This window comes from Diabrotica undecimpunctata, chromosome 2, assembly GCF_040954645.1.
Source record: "Diabrotica undecimpunctata isolate CICGRU chromosome 2, icDiaUnde3, whole genome shotgun sequence".
NCBI lineage: Eukaryota > Metazoa > Arthropoda > Insecta > Coleoptera > Chrysomelidae > Diabrotica > Diabrotica undecimpunctata.
In genome coordinates, this window is record NC_092804.1 from 57,022,067 (window position 1) to 57,041,463 (window position 19,397).

Here is a 19,397-nt window from a genome sequence, read left to right on the forward strand (position 1 = left end):
TAAAAATAGATCAAGATAAAATCCCCAAAAAGTAACAACAGCTTGCCACGATCGTTTTATTATCGAAGTAGCTAGAAGAGAACAAAAAATTTCTCACCAGCAACTCCAAAAGCAGCTTTTGGAAGTCTAAGTGTTTCAGTTGAAACGATACGAAGACTTCGTGCTCAAGGACTATATAGTAGTAGACAGTTACAAATCTTCCAGTTAACCAGGCAGCACGAGATTGATCGCTTAAATTGGTGTCCTCAATACCAAAATTGGAACATTGGAAATTCGCAAAATGTACTATTTTCAGATGAAACCAGGATTTGTTTAAAATCTTATGACTGATGAATTCGTGTACATAGAAGACGAGGAAGACAAGCAAGAAAGGAAACAGCTAGATCTGTTTACAGACCTAGTCGGTGGAAAAACTTCTTCAATTTCCATTAAACCAACTTTAATAGCTCGAGAATATGTTAATTTGGTTCTAGAACCTCGAGTTAGACTCTGAAAAAGTGCAGTGAAAAAAAAAATTTAATTTTCATGCATGATAATGCACCTTTACATAGCAGAGTTACTACAGACTTCCTTGAAGCAGAAGATACCGCTATTCTGTAGTGACCTGTTTGCTTACCCGACCTTAACGCTATAAAGCATTTGTAGGATATGCTTAAAAAAGAATTCGACCTCGCCGGGATATCCAAAAAATACCATACAGCTAGTACAAGTTGATCTTAAAGAAAGGAAACAACCTACCACAATAAAATGTTAACAATTTGTTTAGGATAATGCCTGCGCGAATTGGAGCTTGCATAAGGCGTAGGGATAGTAACACTGACTACTTAAAAATAAACATAAATTATTAAAAACAATTTAAACATCATTTCTTGTACACTGACATTTTGTAAGCTATTGACTTTAAAACAAATAATTTCAAGTTTATTATTTAAGAAATTATGAGTTTTTTGGTGATTAAATTGCTTTAAAATAAATATTCTTTGACTTGAATGTTGAATGTTGATTATTGGCACGTGTTTTTGTTCGTTCTTACTTGCTTCTTTATTTTTAAAATGGTTTATAATATCAAAAATTATAGACCATGTTGTGAGACCGCTTCCGGACGAAAAATTTTTCAGATTCGGTTTCTTTGCGGATTCTACCTCTTTAAACAAATCTGAAGGGTACTGGGCGAAATTTTTGGGCAGAAATTGTTTAAACAATTTTTTGAAACAAAATACCAAAATATCCTTTTTTGCTCCGGAAAGCATTTTTTTAGGTTTCTGGTATCATTTTGAATAAAACAGTTGCGTTATTTTTGTCTTAAGTTGACAGTTTTCGAATTATAAGCGATTTAAAATTTGAAAAATGCGAAAATACACTTTTTAGAGGCGAAAAAATTTTTATTTTTAAAGTTGCCAAGTGCTTAAATTGATGTTTAAACATTCAGTTTCAAGATTCTAAAGAGCAGTTGGAGCTTATTTTAATTTAGACTGTTGTTTTTTAATTGTTAATTATGCGCGTTCACTCGATTTTTAAGGCAGCACGTCGCACTATATGGTGGATTTCTATCGAACCTTTATCTATATAAATAATATACGTACTTACGCGAAAAATTCTCAACAAGTATTGACATTTATTAAAATTTTGCAACAATAGTACACAATAAATTTCAAAATCAACTATGTTAATAATAAATTGCAAAATTTTAATAAATGTAAATATTTATTGGGAAGTTTTCAGGTAAGTACGTATATGTATACAGTCCATCTAATTTACTTACCGTTGCACGTCATTATCATTGACAGAGATCGAAGTTTACATAGTTGCCAAAGTATAAAAAAATCCTGAATCCATTTTAAATCAAATTCATTCAAAAGAAATTTTTTGTGTATCGTAATTTACTTTCGGCCTACAGTAATAATGTAGTTTTTCATTCTGGGTTTAAATATTTTAAAAATAGTTATTAGTTTCGATTTTGATACAATTTCGATTGTATTTATTGAGTTATTATTGGTAAATTTCTTAAGCCTGGTACGTTTTTTGGGCGGTGATAGAAGTGTATTAGAATTGAACTCACAGTTAAAATATGTAAATTTAAAGCTGCAGCTACACGCTTAAACAAGAATGTATATTTTAAGCATCTACAATAATATACAAAACATACATTTACATACTTCTTTAACAGTAGTCAAGGGTAGTACGGGGCTGTTATTATCACGTTCCTGTTTAAAATAATGAATCGAAGAAGCTACCATCTCTTTACAACGACTATTTAAATTCTCACGTGACATTTTTGAAATAAAACATACTAATTTTGTTCTAAAAAGAACAGATTTTACTAAATAGGTAAAAATATAGAACAAGAGGTATTCACTTTAAAATTCAAAATAATAAATTACAAAAATTGTCAACACCGCACCTGTCAAATAAGTGTTACCAATTTTTGCCAAAATATCACCTTCGTTCGATTATAGTTACAGTGTGTTCCGAACAAATGTTCTTCATAAAAACGCTTTATATTGCATTTATACAAATTAAATGAAACAAATTATTGTGTATTTTTTTAAGTTAACATTAATATAAATCTTTAAATATTATTTCTACGTGTATATAATAAAATATGTCTAGTGGCTGTAATGCCAGCGTACTCGGCAAAGTGATTCTAAAAAAGAACACACCTACCGCCTAAATATTTCGTGTTGGTATCATGTGACCTCATGGGCTATGACGCTGATGACGTGCAACGGTAAGTAATTTAGATAAAGTATAAGTGCGACAGAGACATACCATATAGTATAACGCACCACCGCCGCAGCGGCTTATAAATCGAGTGGACGCGCATAATTAACAATTAAAAAATAACGGTCTAAATTGAAATAAGCTCCGATTGCTCTTCAATTTGCTCTTGAAACTGAATGTTTAAACTTTAATTTAGACATTTCGCAACCTCAAAGATTTCGTATTTTCACATTTTTCAGAACTCAAAAACTCGAAAAATGTTAACTTTAGAGAAAAATGACAGGAGACCTTGTTTGTTTAAAATGACACAAAAAACCAAAAAAATTTTCCAGGGCCAGAAAGTAATTTTTGAAATTTGTTTAAAAGATTGTTTAAACAATTTCTGCCCAAAAATTTCTGATCCTTCTTCTTTATCTTTATCCTCTTCTTCTTCTTCTTCTTCAGATTTGTTTAAAGGGGATATTTTTGAATAAGAATCCACAAAGAAAATGAATCAGAAACATTTTTCCTACGGAGCGGTCTCACAACATGGACTATAAACAAATGTAGTTTTTCATTAATATTATTTATATTCTAAAATAGTTTTTCTTACCTAGAGTAAATTTCAACATTTTTTTCAGCAAAATAATTCTCTATGAACTCTCTTGAGTCTGCATCACTGTCAAGTGCCAAATGTGTAAAAAGTCGCATCATTACATAACTTTTAATCACATGATCTTCAGTTGATTTTACCATATTCAATATGCCGTATAAAAGTTTTTCCAACCCTGAATAATTCAGCAGCCTTGTGGTTGCTGTTATATCTACACCCGCGTTTGCAAAGTAGTGTTGGAAGAATTCAATCCAATTTAGCTAGAAAAAAAAAATAAAAAAAAAATAAAGTATTAGATTTTTTTTTTCGATACAGGGCAGCGACAAGCCGCTTATACGTATTTCGACCTCTTTAGGTCTCCTCAGAGCGTATGTAATATATATATATATATATATATATATATATATATATATATATATATACATACATATATATATATATATATATATATATATATATATATATATATATATATATGTATGTATATATGTATACATATAGTAAACTCTTATATATTGGGGAAAGCTGCAAGAAAGACTCTAATGAGTATCAAATGTTTCGCCAAACGTTTTCGACAAAGATAATTAATTTGGCTTCTTCAGGGCTGAAAGAGAAGAAATTATAATTAGGTACCATATATTATCTATTTAAACACACTGGAGATCTTACCGTAACTTAGAATTGTATAGTTAGGATGTTAAAACAAAAAAACTTAACTAGTAATAACATAGTGGTTTTTTTTGTTACTATGTGAAAAAAGTTATCGTTGGAAATGTATGGTAGCTATGTACTAGAAAAGTAAAGGTGTACCCACGGCTGACCGAAAAAACCAATGCAACTACAATTAAAAGAAAATACTTAATTCTTTGAGTTGTCGGCAATAAATAAATTTTCTGATTGTTGGAAAGTTCACATGTGATGTTCTGTTTTACCAGAACGCATGCGCTGACAAGTCAAAGTAGTTCTTGTGATTCCTTATAATGTCATTAAGGTTCATTGGTGTAACAAAATGAAGTCAATTCCCAGTTTAGGGTAAATTATTATTTAAGATTTTTCTTAATCAAAATTTTTTTTGTTTTAAATGTTATATTGTTCATTTATTATTATTATATATCTTATTTAGATGTATCTAAGAAAAAGCAAGGGAATAATATCTTTTTTTAATTACTGAAAATTATTATTAAAATATATATATATATATATATATATATATATATATATATACATATACATATATATATATATATATATATACATATATATATATAAATATATATATATATATATATATATATATATATATAAATATATATATATATATATATATATATATATATATATATATACTTTGTCACCTAACAGGCAGTATTGTTACAAGAAGGATATTAAAGGACAATATCCAGAATAATAATAATTATTATTTCCAATCTAGTATCTTGTTTAGTGTAAAATATTAACAATTAAACTTACTTTAACGGTATCATTAAATTGTTGTGTAGTCCAAGTATTTATATCCTCCAACGTTACTGAATATACGTCATCTCCCAGTATAGGTGATATAGTAGCATTGTCCACATACTAAAAGGTTTTATAAACATTTAAAATTATCATACTCAAATATTTTCTTTAAATATTTAAAAATATAATTCTATAAAGTAATGCCCCAACAAATTTTCCCTACAAACTTGTTAATGTAATACTTCTAGTCACAACGCAGTAGAAAAAAATATTTTAAATACGTTTTCAATGTTTTTTCATTCTTAAGATTGTAAATATATTTTTTCTTACCAAAAGTATTAACTTGACTCTTAGTGACTAAGAACCTGCGTTATGCCCTATTATAGCATAAACGAAAATTTGGTGCAGTCTGATTTTTTTGTACCATATAATCAATCTACATCTTTTAGGGCAAATACAGAAACATGATATACTAATTATACCAGGTGCCAATCAAATACGCCATTTAGTAATAAAAGAATCAAAATGATATCGGTTTATAACATTTTAATAGCTCTCCGTACATTTTAATTTGTAATTTGCGGTCCTCTGTAACAACAGACGTATTTACGATACGTTGTAGCAAATTCAAATTTGGTCAGCACATTTTATCCCAATCCTTAATTACTTAATCTCGGCGTTTCATAAAGGCATCTTAAAAATACATCATAAAGTCTACAGCGAAATTTGAATTTTTTTGGGACATTTATTTGAATGGAAGATTTGGTAGATCATTGTCTCAGACAGAAGGTAGAACTTATTCTCGGCTGCGATTTAAACTCTCACCATCTAGGTAGGGCAGCAGAGATCACAACGCTCGAGGTAAGTCTCTTTATGACTACAATATTAAAAAATATTTTTATATTTTAAATAGAGGCGCCGAACCTACCTTTATTAATGTTCGTAGCCAAACAGTCATAGATATCACGCTAGCAATAGCTGAAATATCGAATAAAATTTAGAACTGGCAGGTATCGGAGGACGTCTCTATGTCTGACCATCGCTGGCTAGCCTATACTATTAGTCTTGAAAAAAAAGTCTTATCAAATCTCGCGACCCTATAAGAACGGATTTAGAATTCTATAACCGACTCTTAAAAAGGCTTCAACTCAAGAACTAATACAGAATATGAAAGGTAAACGATATCTATCTAAAACAAAATAAGCCATGCTTATAAAAAATCCTGTCCAATAAGGATGGTCCAGGAAAGTCGCAAAAACAGCTCTTTATGGTACACTGAACTGGAACCCCTTAAAAGGCAGAAACGGGCGCTAGGACGGGGAAAACACATTTTCCCGGTCCTAGCGCCTCAACAGCACCAAAGTGGACGGAAGAAACAATCATACCCTCACTGAACGACTGGCATCTGGCCAGTACAATGACTAATGAGGAATAGAAACATGTAAACAATACATACAATTATTTATTTACTTTATTTAAAGACGAAAAGCAAACAAAATATAGAACTATGTAATAGTAGAGAAACTGGACCCAGTATAAGAAAAAATCATCTAGATATGATATAGAATAATATTAAAACTTTACTTTAATCAAGTTGCAGCTGTAAAGGTTAGCAACGAGCTATCAGAAGAAATAGAAATACAACAAGGGATAAGGCAAGGATGCATACTTTCTCCGCTGCTTTTTATTCTATATTTAGAAGAGATAGTTCAGAAAGCGCTAAAGAAAACATCAATTAAAATTAAGGTCAACGGAGAACCTGTGAATAAGATCAGATACGCCGGCTATACGTTAGTAATCGCAGAGTCAGCTGAAGAATTGCAGGTTCTGATTAATAACGTTATAGATAGTAGCGAAGAGACCAGACTTACTTTTAATATCAAAAAGACGAAATTCATGACCACTGGAAAAGGCACAACAACAAGAGACGTGATGGATTAGGGACGAACTCATTTAAAAGGTAACTAATATACATACTTGTAAACAATCGTAACCGAAAACAACGATTATAAACAGGAGATAAATTCACGTATAGGAAAATTCCAATCAACATTTAATAATATGAGAAAAGTACTTTGCAGCAATGATCTGAGTCTGCAACTAAGAGTACCATTACTGAAGCATTATCAACTTGTTCAAAAGGTGGACAGATATACATACTTAAGAACAATTGTCACTGAAAACAATGATTACAAATAGGAGATTAAATTACGTATAGGAAAATCCCGATCAACATTCAATAATATGAGAAAAATGCTTTACAGCATTTATTATATGGAATGGGGGCTTGGACGCTTAAAAAGAATATAAGTAACAGAATAGAAGCGTTTGAGATGTGGGTTTATAGAAGAATTTTAAAAATAAGTTGGGTCGACAAGGTTACGAACAACGACGTTTTAAAAACAATGAACAAGGAAAATGAGATTAAGTACAATTTAAATAAGGAAATTTCAGTATCTGGGTCATGTCATGAGAGGTAAGGGATACACATTGCTGCAGATCATTATACATTAAAATATACTCAGCAGAAGAAGCATGGCAGAACAATTTGAGACAATGGTACAATTGTAACTCTGTTGAGCTGTCTAGAGCAGCAGGATCAAATATAAAGATAGCCGTAATGATAACTTGTTATAAAAGACGGTACTTGAGAAAAAGAAAGAAGAAGAAGACAATATATTTTGCTGTGATCTCGCCACTCCTTATTCCTGCCAATCGATTTATTTTTTTTACTTGATCTCTTACTTTTTTTTCTACGCCTCCATAGCTGGGCAATATAATCCCTAGGAACTTTACTTCCATTACTTGTTTAATACTAACTTCATTCACCTCCAGTTTACATCTTATTGGTTCTTTACTGATTACTATTGTTCCTGTTTTCTGCGTTGAAATCGTTCTTGTGACAATTTCAATCATTGACATTGTGTCCATCAAATAATGAAACTTAACATTACAATATAAAAAAATGACACTTTACATTTAAAATGCAAAGTTGTCATTATCGACTGCCAGCGCATCCCTTTTTGCCGTCTTCTATTGGACTAAGTAGATGCCGTATATTATCAAACTTTGTGTTATTCCCAGCCCTTCCGAGGTATTAATTTAATATACTCACGAAAAAAGAAAGACACTTTCTAACCAACTTGGGTCAAAAGCTGAGAAAATTAGGCCTAACAAATACGAAAGCTAACCAGCAAACTGCTCCTTCAGTGTAAACAACAAGAAAAAGGTTCGATGTGTGCCCCAAAAAAACAGTAAAATCAGGAGTATTTTAAATTCAAAATTTTAAAAAGCGTTTGCAATCGGTGTAATCACTTATTGTGTAATTGATATTTTCAGTAATTATAAAACTTTATATAGCATTACAAATATGCCTCGGAACCTTTAGATCCAGTCCTGAAGAAAGGCTTCGCTGTGGAGACAGGTGAATTTCTCCTTCGGTTTCACAGATAACTGCTTATAACATATTTTGCTAGGGTAACTTCAAATCGGAATAACCTTGCATTTTAATTAATTCACAAACCCCATAATTGTGAGCCTAGCAATAAATATCAGACATTAACTCAAGTTTTATTTCCCCTTCGATTGATCTTTCCGTAACAGATGCTCATTTACTATCGTCAACCTCTTCTTGGACAGTACAGTCCAAAAATTAACATTTCGTTCAACAAGTACCACAAAAAAAACGCAACAGCCAAATCTTCAGACAATGTTTCCTAGAGTTGGTCAACAGAATTTCATATGACGAGAACCCCTTCACATATGCATCCAAAAGTAAGATAGTAGTTGTTATCAGTATTATCCAAAACTTTTGTCTTTCTACCATCCACCATCCACTTCCATCCTACAACTAATAAACTGTTTATCTAACGAAACTAAAGCTAAGAACATTGCATTATGTACAAGCTAGATGAACTTTATCAACCCAATTAAAAATATATAAGTATTCCGAACATCTATTAGCTCATGCCATACATGAAGTAACAAGCCGTTTCACTTCCTCTGGAACAAACATAAAATTCATTTGGATTACTTCTCACGTTGGCATTAGACAATGAGACCGCTGACAATGCTGTAGAGAAAGCAATTATCACCAATTAAGATGTCAAAACTGTTTAACTAGCATCAGACCTAAAACCACTTCTCAGGAGTGATCCAACACCACTCCACCAATGGAGCCGATCTACCTCGAAACTACGTAAAGTACAACCTACCATTGAAACCTTTCAGCTATCCTATTTAAGTAGAGGACACAAATGTATCGTCCGCAGGCTAAGAATTGGACACACGCTGCTGACCCATGGACACCTAATGGCTGCGGAGGAATCACCTGACTTTAGAAAGTGCAGTGAACTATTAACAGTTCAACATACTCTTACACAGTGTATCGAGTACGAGCAAGTGCGAAAAGAATATGGTACGTAAATAAGGTTGTACGAATGCGATCCTCAGCCAACCAGAATTTTTTCAGAATGTACAGGATTTCCTAGAAGAATCAGATTTGTATCTCAACAGTTAATTTGTTTTCCCTTTATTGCAAATTATAACCTTATGTAAAATTTATTGTAACAGAATTTTTCCCATTCTTGTAGTTAGGACACAACAACCTAAATTTAAAACTTTTTAAATAATGAAAGGTTGCTGGTGTGAGCACATATTCATGAACGTTGGGAAAATAAATAAGTCTTTTACTCACAATATGTGATAGGTTTTATTAAAGTTGAAAAAACAATGGGCTACCAGTTTCGCCTGTTTACAAACTTTTAGATCATTTTTAGCTCCTCAAGAAACTTCAGCTAAAATACATAGTGTGTATAAATGAATGTGCATGTGACACACCAAACAATTATTTGAGTAGTACAGAGGACTTAATCAATAGTCCAAATGTTCTTTATGACATCAAACAGATAAAATAAAAGAGAAGTATGTACGTGTGTTTTAAATTTAAATTAGATTTTAAGATATTTTGGACCAGCTTCGCTCTGGTGTTAACTCTATAAGTCATTTTCATACATACTTCTATTTTATTTTATGTGTTTGTTGTCATTGTTGACTGTCTATTATTCTCTGTACTACTGTACTGTACTGTTAGCTTCTTGGGGCCCTGAAGATGCTGTAAAAGTTTGTAAATAGCGAAACAGGTAGCCCATTCTTTTTTTAACTTTAATAAGACCTATTACGGATTGTGGGTAAACAACTTATTTCATTAACATCCATTTAAAACTTTTGATTTGTTTGTAGGTACTTACTTACAATATCAATATAAAAAAAAACAATTCACACAAACTTTCAGTTTTAATGTTTTTAAGACAAATGATTTAAATTATACATGGAATTTTCTTTTGTATTGTATCTGACAAATATAAAAAAAAGGAAATAAAAAATGTGTTAAGAGTTTGAAGCTAACATCTAAGCTTAAATTTATTTTTAAAATCTCCGTGCTTATAATGGCGTATAAAACTGTATGTTTTATATGTACATAGATTTTATTACTTACACCGCCAGTAAACACAGCCCTTGTAACCTGGACGACAGCTTCCAAGTTAGTAAAAACCTGACTATCAGTTAGAAAACTTTCAGTGGCATTCCTCATCTTTAATGACATTTGTCTAAGGAAAATGTCAAATGGTTTTAAAACTTGTGAACTTTTACTCTCAGATGTACCTACACATACGAAACCTTCCTCGATTAGTTTTTCGTATGATGTGCCATGGTTGTGCCGAATTTGTACAGGGGTCAAACTTTGAGCATCTAACATAGATAACTAAAAAAAAAGTTTGATATTAAAATTAGATGTAGTTGACATACGTCATTGCCGACACAACTTTTATATTATATTTTTAGTTTTGATTCAGCTATTGATCATATTACATATTAAATTAACTAAATGTGTAAATTGCCGGTGTAAATAGTCTACTACTACCAATGAATGAGTTGGAGCTTGAATATACGGAGGGAAACAAAACATAGTGAAGGACAACTTCTTAAGTAGACAGATCAACATAGCGAAGGGACATCGACAGGAGTGTCACAGGGCTTGATCCTAGGACCCTTGCTCTAGAACATGTTTTATAATAATATACTGAAGGAAGACTAAGGGTATAGCTTATGCTTATGTATAGCTTATGCGGATGACCTGGTCGTCTACAAGAAAAAATAATGCCGCTAAAAAAAGATAAATATCTAGGAGTAATTCTGAACAGTAAACAGATATTTGGCGAACCTGTCAAATATGCTGCAAACAAGGCTGAATAGAGAGCAACAGCATTAGCATATGACAAATATAGAAGACCCAGGTACGGGAAAAAAAAAGGATTCTGATGGAAGTGGTGTATTCCACAATTATACATGCGGCACCAATGTGGCATCAAGTAACTATCAAACAAAAGTAAAAACCAATTTTAGAGAAGGCCCAAAGAGAAGCCCTATTAAGGGTCGTATGTGCCTATAGAACGATTTCGACGGTAGCTCTAGCTAGAGTACCACCGATACACCTGCAGGTAAAAGAGAGGGTGAAGACATACGGCAAGAATAATCGAAAAAAGGCAGAAGAAAGAATAAAAACCATCACAAAATGGCAGGAAGACTGGGTAAATGAGCGAAGGGTTTCATGCACAAAGACTCTAATCCCAGTTGTGGAGGAGTGGGTGGAGTTCGAATATAAAGGCACGAACTACTTATTCACGTAATTCCTTGCGGGACTCGGGTCATTTAGAGCATACCTTAAGAGAATATGTAAGCTAATAGATGCTAGCTGTGTGGACTGCGGAATAAGCGACACAACAGCAAACTATATGTTCAAATGCAGTAAGGTCAATAACGAAAAATCGGAGCTATATACAAAAGTGAGTATCTTAGGCGCACACACTTTTATGGCCGTAGTAAGAAAGAGGAAGTTTAAACAAAATTGAACTTTAAACGAGTTTAATGAAGTGCTGAAGGCTATGACCAAAATCGTTAAAAGAAAAGATATTTTAGAGAGAGAAAGAGACAACAGGGGTAAAGAAAAGTTGCATAAGCAACGGAGCAAAGGTGAGCTGCGCGAGCGAGAAAACGGTCTGGAAACACTTGCCACGCACGTAACCTGAGAGTGGTTTTAGTTGCGTGGTTGATAGGCATTATACCATGGACGCATCCGAAGGCAAGACTCCCAAAAGAGGAATTGCGTATGGATGTACTCCGTCTACTCTGAATCCAATACACACCAGGTACGACTCGCCTTGTACGGTCTTTAGAAGATTTCCACTTTCACACACAAAAAAATTTAATATTATGTTTATATGGGATATAGTTACAATTGATTGTAATGAAAATTGCATTATCAACTAACTAATCTTTGACTTTTCGATTTCCACTCCGAAAATCGTTTTTAAAAAGATTTTAAAAAAGTCTGCCAAAATGTATAACCAACAAGTTCTGGTTTATAGGTTATGTTTTTCAAAATTTAACTTACTTAGCCTCGATCTTGTAGGCAATAGGATACATGTGGTAAAATATGAAGGTGATGTTTTTTACCCACGGAATATCAAATTCTGACTATTTTGTGTGTTTTTGTATATGTTTTGGGTAAAGTGTGGAAATGTAATCTAACACAAATAAATAGGGTGAGAGCTGCTTAGTTGACTTTTCATTCTATTGTACTCAGTGTTGTTCCAGACATGTTTGCATATCCGTGGTTCGTCGACGACTCTGTTTTTAACGTATATTTTATGCTCATTCATTCTGGCCCTTAGTGGTCTTAGTGGTCTTACGACTATACGAATAATACACTTGCCAGAGACAAGAGGGGATTTTAAAACGTTATAATGTGCTCTACTGCCTTCTATGATGAATTAAAAACATTTGTTTTTTTTTGACTTGATTATTTTATTATAAAATGAAAAAAAAATATTTTCCAATAAGTAGAATTCCAATAGGTAGAATTTTAATTTAAAAATCTATACTTTTTAGTATTCATTTACTTAAACCTGATATCCTTAAAATTCTCGAATATTTACGTCTGTCTAAACAAAAAGAAGACAAAAAAAACAAAATTTACTTACATAAAGTATATTATTGGAAGCATTTCCAGGATTTCCAGTAGTTATAACGTTAAACAGCATCGGGATACCATACTTGCTTACAGCATCAGCAATATTTAGAAAACTATAGTTTGTGGCTTGTTGTTGACATGGTAGCTGTGTTAACGGAAACCCTTGTTCATCGGCTACAATTATTTTTTCGGGGTTTTTCCTTTGTGCTAGATACTCTTCATCTATACATGCACTGTAAGCAGATTTTGCTTTTTTCAAAGCTATTGGATCGTCGTCACGTTCAGGCTCTGAGAGGATTACTAAATCATGTGTATAATTTGTCAAGAAATAATATATAAAATTAAAAACAAAAATATTGGGCATAATGTTAAATATTTTTATATTTTATTCAAAATCAAATAGATTACAGAATTGTCCCAGATTTATTATTTGCAGATTAATTATCGGTTGACCATAAAATCATGTTTATTACTTATACATCTAATAACGTGAGGTAGGTTAAAGATAAATTTTATGAAATATCAAGTTTTAAAATCTCATGAATTCCAGAAGATCCTGATGAATTAAGACAAGAACTAGCCAATATTAAACGCAAGCTCATCACAAGTCAAAATCTTCTATGAAAGTTGAATTAGAGAACGTAAAAAGGAAAATAATATTTAAAAACATTGAAAATTTAACAGCCAATAAAAATAAAGATATTGGTCCGCAATATCCCAAAAAGGTTAACGTTTTGGCAGAAATTGTTGGAGATCATATTATAGACACCTTTTTTATTGATAGCACTTTGAATGACGATAATTATTTAGTACTGCTCCAAAATAACCAAATCCAGCTAACCATAAATTATAGCAAATACGATATGGTCTCCGGAAGGTGGAACACCGCCCCATTACCGAATCAATGTCTAGCAGTACCTCAGCCGTATCTTTCCAAATCGGTGGAAAGGGAGATTTTATATGATTTCTTTCTATGGGATTATGTCAAAATTATTGTATACAAAATTTAATCCCCTGACTTAACTGACCTAAGAAGACGCTGGCCTATTATATTAAATATTAAATGGAAATTATTTCTACGTCGTACTGGCAACCCCATTTAAATTCGGAAGGTACGAATGAATCGCAGGAGAAGAATTCACCACCGGATTTAAGGATTAAAGCAACATTGGTGCTAATAGCCACTTAGATTTAGAACATATCCCCAGGAATCGACACCTTGTTCCTATCTGTCTGAAAAGGAAGTTGTGCACTTTGCTGGCGGTAGCTTCCACTACCATTTCCTGAAGTACAAAAATCAAGACTTAATTATACTTTTTGTTGCCAATTTACATTTGCTGAAAAACAAGTAAGTTTCCTTATGTAAAATTGTTTGTTTCATTGGTATACAATTATTCGTTGGAAGTTTACTTCCTATTGTTTTTTTCTGCACTATTTTCCATATTGTGTTAGTTTTAAACTCTATTGTGTTTGAAGATTTAGCCAAACGACTCACACCCCCTTTAAGCGGAAAATTCACTCATCCCAGATACCTATGGTATAAAAAGGATTGAGCTCTAGTGGGACCCTTTCCTTGTTATCGAGCCCTAGGTGACTTGGTATGCTGGAGTATCTCCCAAAAATTTTCATACACATCTGGACGTCGCGTCGCGGGGAGTACAGCTTTCTGCATGTTGTGTTTGCTATTATTAATATTTGTATTAACATCATTATTATTAGCATAGGTATTTGTATTAACATTATCATTGTAACCTATGAATAATGATATACTGATGCTATATTGATCTGTTTCTTTTAATAATTGTATTGATTTTATTATTATTCGTATATTTATCGCTGATTGCATTGTACATGCCTTTATTAACAAGGTTGATTTATTCCATTATTGATTATTTGAACTGTTATTAATAATTTACTGTATAATTATATGTATGTATTTCGATTTTTCACCGAGTGTATAAAAATAATTACATATTGCTTGCATTATGGTTTTACGTTGTTAGTGCATATAGCAATCAACTGGCAATGGCTTAAATCCATTTGTTATTATTGTGTTTTAATGATTTTCACCGGAATATGGGTACCTAAATCCGGATAATTTATTCACAGCCTGCGTCGGTTATTACTCCTTGTGCGTTTTACCGATTGTTATTATCAATGCATATTTTTGCCTGTTTATATTATTGTGGTTTTGTATATTCACCTTTGTAATTAATCTCAACTTAAAGAAATATTTGTTGTAGTCGGATTACGTCGTATATGTTAATTTTGTAGAACTTGATGAGTTAGAATTGAATGTATTATATTATATTTTCTTCTTGTATATATATATATATATATATATATATATATATTTATATATTATTATAATATTATAATTATATATATTTCACTATAGTATATTTGCTTATTTTGTTTGTATGTCGTAATATACATACTCAATTCGAAGAGGAGAAACCAGCATGTTCTAGACTGAACGTATATATCCAGATTGCCTTTCTGATGTCCTCATATAATATTATAGAGGCCACCGCGGCAGATATTTTGAATATCCTCTACATTAACATTAAGTTTCCCTTTTTTTTTGACATTATCAACATAATTACTTATTAATTGTTAAGTATGCCAAGTTAAGGTTAACGCAAATTTTTCCAATGAATTTGAATACACATAATATTTCGGAAAGAGTTAAAAAGATAGGTATGGAACATTGCACATGAAATGTGCTTAGAATGTTATTAATATACATTATTAATATACAGGTTATTGTGTTTAAAATAAGAAAGGTGGTATCGGCCCCTGTTACATGAGACACCTTGTATAAATTGTTGTTAAAAAATGCATAATAAAAGATACTGATCGATATGTTCTTTCTCTTTTTCGAATACAATTCGAATACAATAGCATGGATTGCGAAGCGGAGATTGTCTAAACGTCAAAAACTACAATTTGAAGAAAGTTCGTAAATATTTTGTAGTATTTCCTGTTGCATTTTTTTTTTATAAGATCAAAAGGCTTGTTTTGGGTTTTCAAAAATTATTATGCAATATTCAAATCTGTAGTTATCAAATTATAGAAATGTAATGATTTGATCTGTAATTTTTCAAGTTAAGTTCAACAATGATTGTTTTTAGATTCCAGATTTTGTCGAATTTTTTAATAAAACCCGAAAAGTTTACTTATACGAAAAGTATATAATATATATATATAAATCCTGAAATAGGTCGATTTTTTTAATACTTTGTGAAAATGATGACGTCGCCAGTTTTGACACGGTAATTTTGATCTTTGACCTTTAATTTTTTTATTTGAAATGGGACTTGTAATACCTCATTTGAAAGGTCTTTTAATAATTTATTAAGTAGTATTATACCTAAATGACTCATGCTTATACAGAGAAGATAAAAAGTATTTGAATTTAATTAGTGAATAATTGTTCAATAGACAAACTTCAATATTAAATTAATTATTACATAATACTCTTTAGCTAAATTATATGCTCAAATACCGGTGTCTTGATAATAAGCAAATCGACTAACACAATGTTTTTGCACATTACAAAAAACTTCCGGAGTACCAAAACCAGACATGAACTTACTGAAGGAGTTTCGTCTAAGCCTTGAAACAGAGTAGACGTATTTTATAGCTGTGTATTGGTGACAATATATTATATATAGTGATATGTCTGTTAGAAAGGAAATTAATGATCCGCATGGGACAATGATGGATATTCCTGGTGAGTCCGTTTCAATTAAAGATAATTATAATAAAGATATTCCTAGTTCTGAGAAAAAACATTATGACAAAAACATTCGTTATCGCTTAAGCGAAACCAGCCCATTTATTGTTTACGTAGAATTTACCAACAAAAATGTTGGTAAATTACTCCAATTAGAGTTGGTGAGCAATAATCACAAAGATATTCAACAACATATACAACTCTGGAGAAATACCAACAGAGAGTGGCTGAAATCTTAGTTTATTGGATTTCCAAGAAAAACAGGAGCCAAAAAATGCGAAGATTACCGTACTAAAAGCCACATGAGTCATTTCCTAAAATTGTTCCTAAAGATAATTCATAAGAGAATCTACAAGCTGTGTGAAAGTCAAATTTCCCCCAACCAGTTCGGGTTCACAAATGCTGTTGGTAGTAGAGAGGCTTTGTTATCTGTACAAGTCTTATTACAGACATGCAGAGACGTCAACTGCGACATATAAGCATGTCTGGTTGATTACGAGAAAGCGTTTGATCGAGTACAGCACGCCAAGATGATGAAAATACTAAAAGAAACAGGAATTAACAACCAAGATCTGAAAATAATTAGAAATCTTTACTGGAATCAGACAGCAAATCTTAGAGTTGAAGATGAACTCACTGACTGTGTGAAAATCATGCGTAGATTGAGGTAAGGCTGTATTTTGTCTCCTCTAATCTTTAATCTGTACTCTGAAATAATATTTATTGAAGTTTTGCACGAAACTGAAAAAGGTATTCTACTAAACAGTTACCTGCTAAACATCATCAGATATGCAGATAAGACCATCGTATTTGCGTACAACTTGGAAGACCTACAAGTTCTTATGAACAAAATCACGTATTAAAGTTAACAATATGGACTCAATATAAACGTTAAGAAGACAAAACTTATGATAATAAGCAATAAAAGGATAACAGAAGGTCAACTCTACGTCAACCAATCTGCTGTAGAAAGAGTGACACACTACAACTACCTCGGCACCATAATAAATGAAGAATGGACCAATAATCAGGAAATTAGAGCACGCATCGGAAAAGCTAGATCAAACTTTAATCGGCTGGGAGCCTTCTTTAAGAGTCACAACCTCTCTCTTGATACAAATGTAAGAATGCTGCAATCCTACGTCTTTTCTGTCCTTTTTTATGGTGTTGAATCGTGGACCTTGAACCAAGATGTGGGTAGAAAACTAGAAGCATTTGAGATGTGGCTATATCGGAGAATACTTAAGATCCCATGGACTGACCGAGTCACAAATGAGGAAGTCCTCAGAAGAATGAATAAAAACCGAGAGGTACTGACCACCATAAAATCTCGAAAGTTACAATTCTTCGGACATATGCGAAATGAATCCAGATATGCTCTCCTTCAAGCCATCCTGCAAGGAAAAATATTTGAAAACCGAGGTCCAGGAAGAAGAAGAACATCTTGGTTAAAGAATCTCAGAATCTAGTTCAATACAATATCTGTGCAGCTTTTCCGCGCTGCTGCAGATAAGATAAAGATTGCCATGATGATTCCTAACATTCGTAACGGATAGGCACATCAAGAAAAAGAAGAAGAAATAAAATTAAAATAATTTTGGATAATACTTTATCTGCTAATAATTTTGTAAGTAACGACTTTTTCGAAGCCAACAATTTAATTGCCTATGTCCCACAGTTTTTTGTGGAACGCCGTATTTTAGTTAGATCAGTTGATAAAGTGTTTAGCGAAGCATATCTATTAGAAAAACTTAAATCTGAGAATTCAGATAGTAGTATTAAAGAACTAAAATGACTAAAGCTTAGAATTATTACAGAAACAAATAAGACTATACAAGTAGATAGACTTGTATGTATAACATTCATCGGCTCTTCTTTACCAAAGGATGTCATAGTCAATAGTTGTATTTTTTCGATGGAACCGTACATATATCCCGTTATACAGTGTCAGAAGTGCTTAAGGTATGGACAAATGACACAACATTGTAAAGGGAAAAAGTGTTGTAAAAACTGCGGTGGAAATCATAGTTACAAATGTTTAAAATTTTCTAAAATACTTACATCTTGCAGTTTTTGTGAGTTTTTCCTCTAATAGTGTAAATTGGTCAATGGTTGATACTCCTTCATTTAGTGGATATATTTTTTTAAAATTTCCGCAGGTGTATTCAAAAAAGTCTTCACATGGATCTGAACTTAGATTCATGTAATTGTATCCTGGAAATTCTAAAATCAAATAATGAGAAAAAATATAAACTCACAAAATTCTTAAAATAGGTTTTATTTAGCTGTAAGTGTGGATGACATATATAGTGAATAAACACAGCACATAAACATACATATATACAAATGACCAATCCACGCCAACTGAAACCAAGAACTTCCTTTACGCTGATCTTGCAGTATCTGCAGGGAAAAGTTTTGACGAAACGTAGAAGAATAAGTCGAAACTGCTTTAAAACGTAACATTTAATCCTTCTAAAACCAAAGTCTGTACCTTCCACCATCGCGCAAATGTATCTAAGCGAACACTCCAAATTGCTTAGAATGGCAATACATTAGAACACACAGACCCTAAATATCTTGAAGTGACTTTGGACCGGCCCTTTACCTACAGATAACACTGCATTTAAACGAGAGGGGAAGTAATAACTAGGGACAGCATATTCAGGAATTTAATGAGAAGTAAATAGGAGTATGTCCTGTCCTAGCGTCTTAAGAACAATGGCACAGGTACTTTGTTTTTCAACTGCTGAATATGCATGCCAAGTTTGGAACAGATCTTAGCGTATGGGTGTTTCTTCAATAAAGTCATTCCATAGTGCTGTATACGTTCCTTAGTCATACACTAGTACCAT

The 19,397-nt window shown here is 32.2% G+C and overlaps 1 protein-coding gene across 1 annotated transcript in view; it reads right to left on the reverse strand.

The window, feature by feature from the left end:
- Nucleotides 1-19,397, reverse strand: part of LOC140434584 (neprilysin-11-like) — a 72,847-nt gene that overhangs the window by 44,479 nt on the left and 8,971 nt on the right. Inside the window, exons 2-6 of the mRNA XM_072522953.1 lie at nt 18,604-18,765; nt 12,814-13,103; nt 10,269-10,535; nt 4,784-4,891; nt 3,314-3,573 (exon numbers count right to left, since the gene is read on the reverse strand). Of these exons, the coding sequence (XP_072379054.1) occupies nt 3,314-3,573; nt 4,784-4,891; nt 10,269-10,535; nt 12,814-13,103; nt 18,604-18,765 (1,087 nt within the window). The remainder of the gene's footprint in view (nt 1-3,313; nt 3,574-4,783; nt 4,892-10,268; nt 10,536-12,813; nt 13,104-18,603; nt 18,766-19,397) is intronic.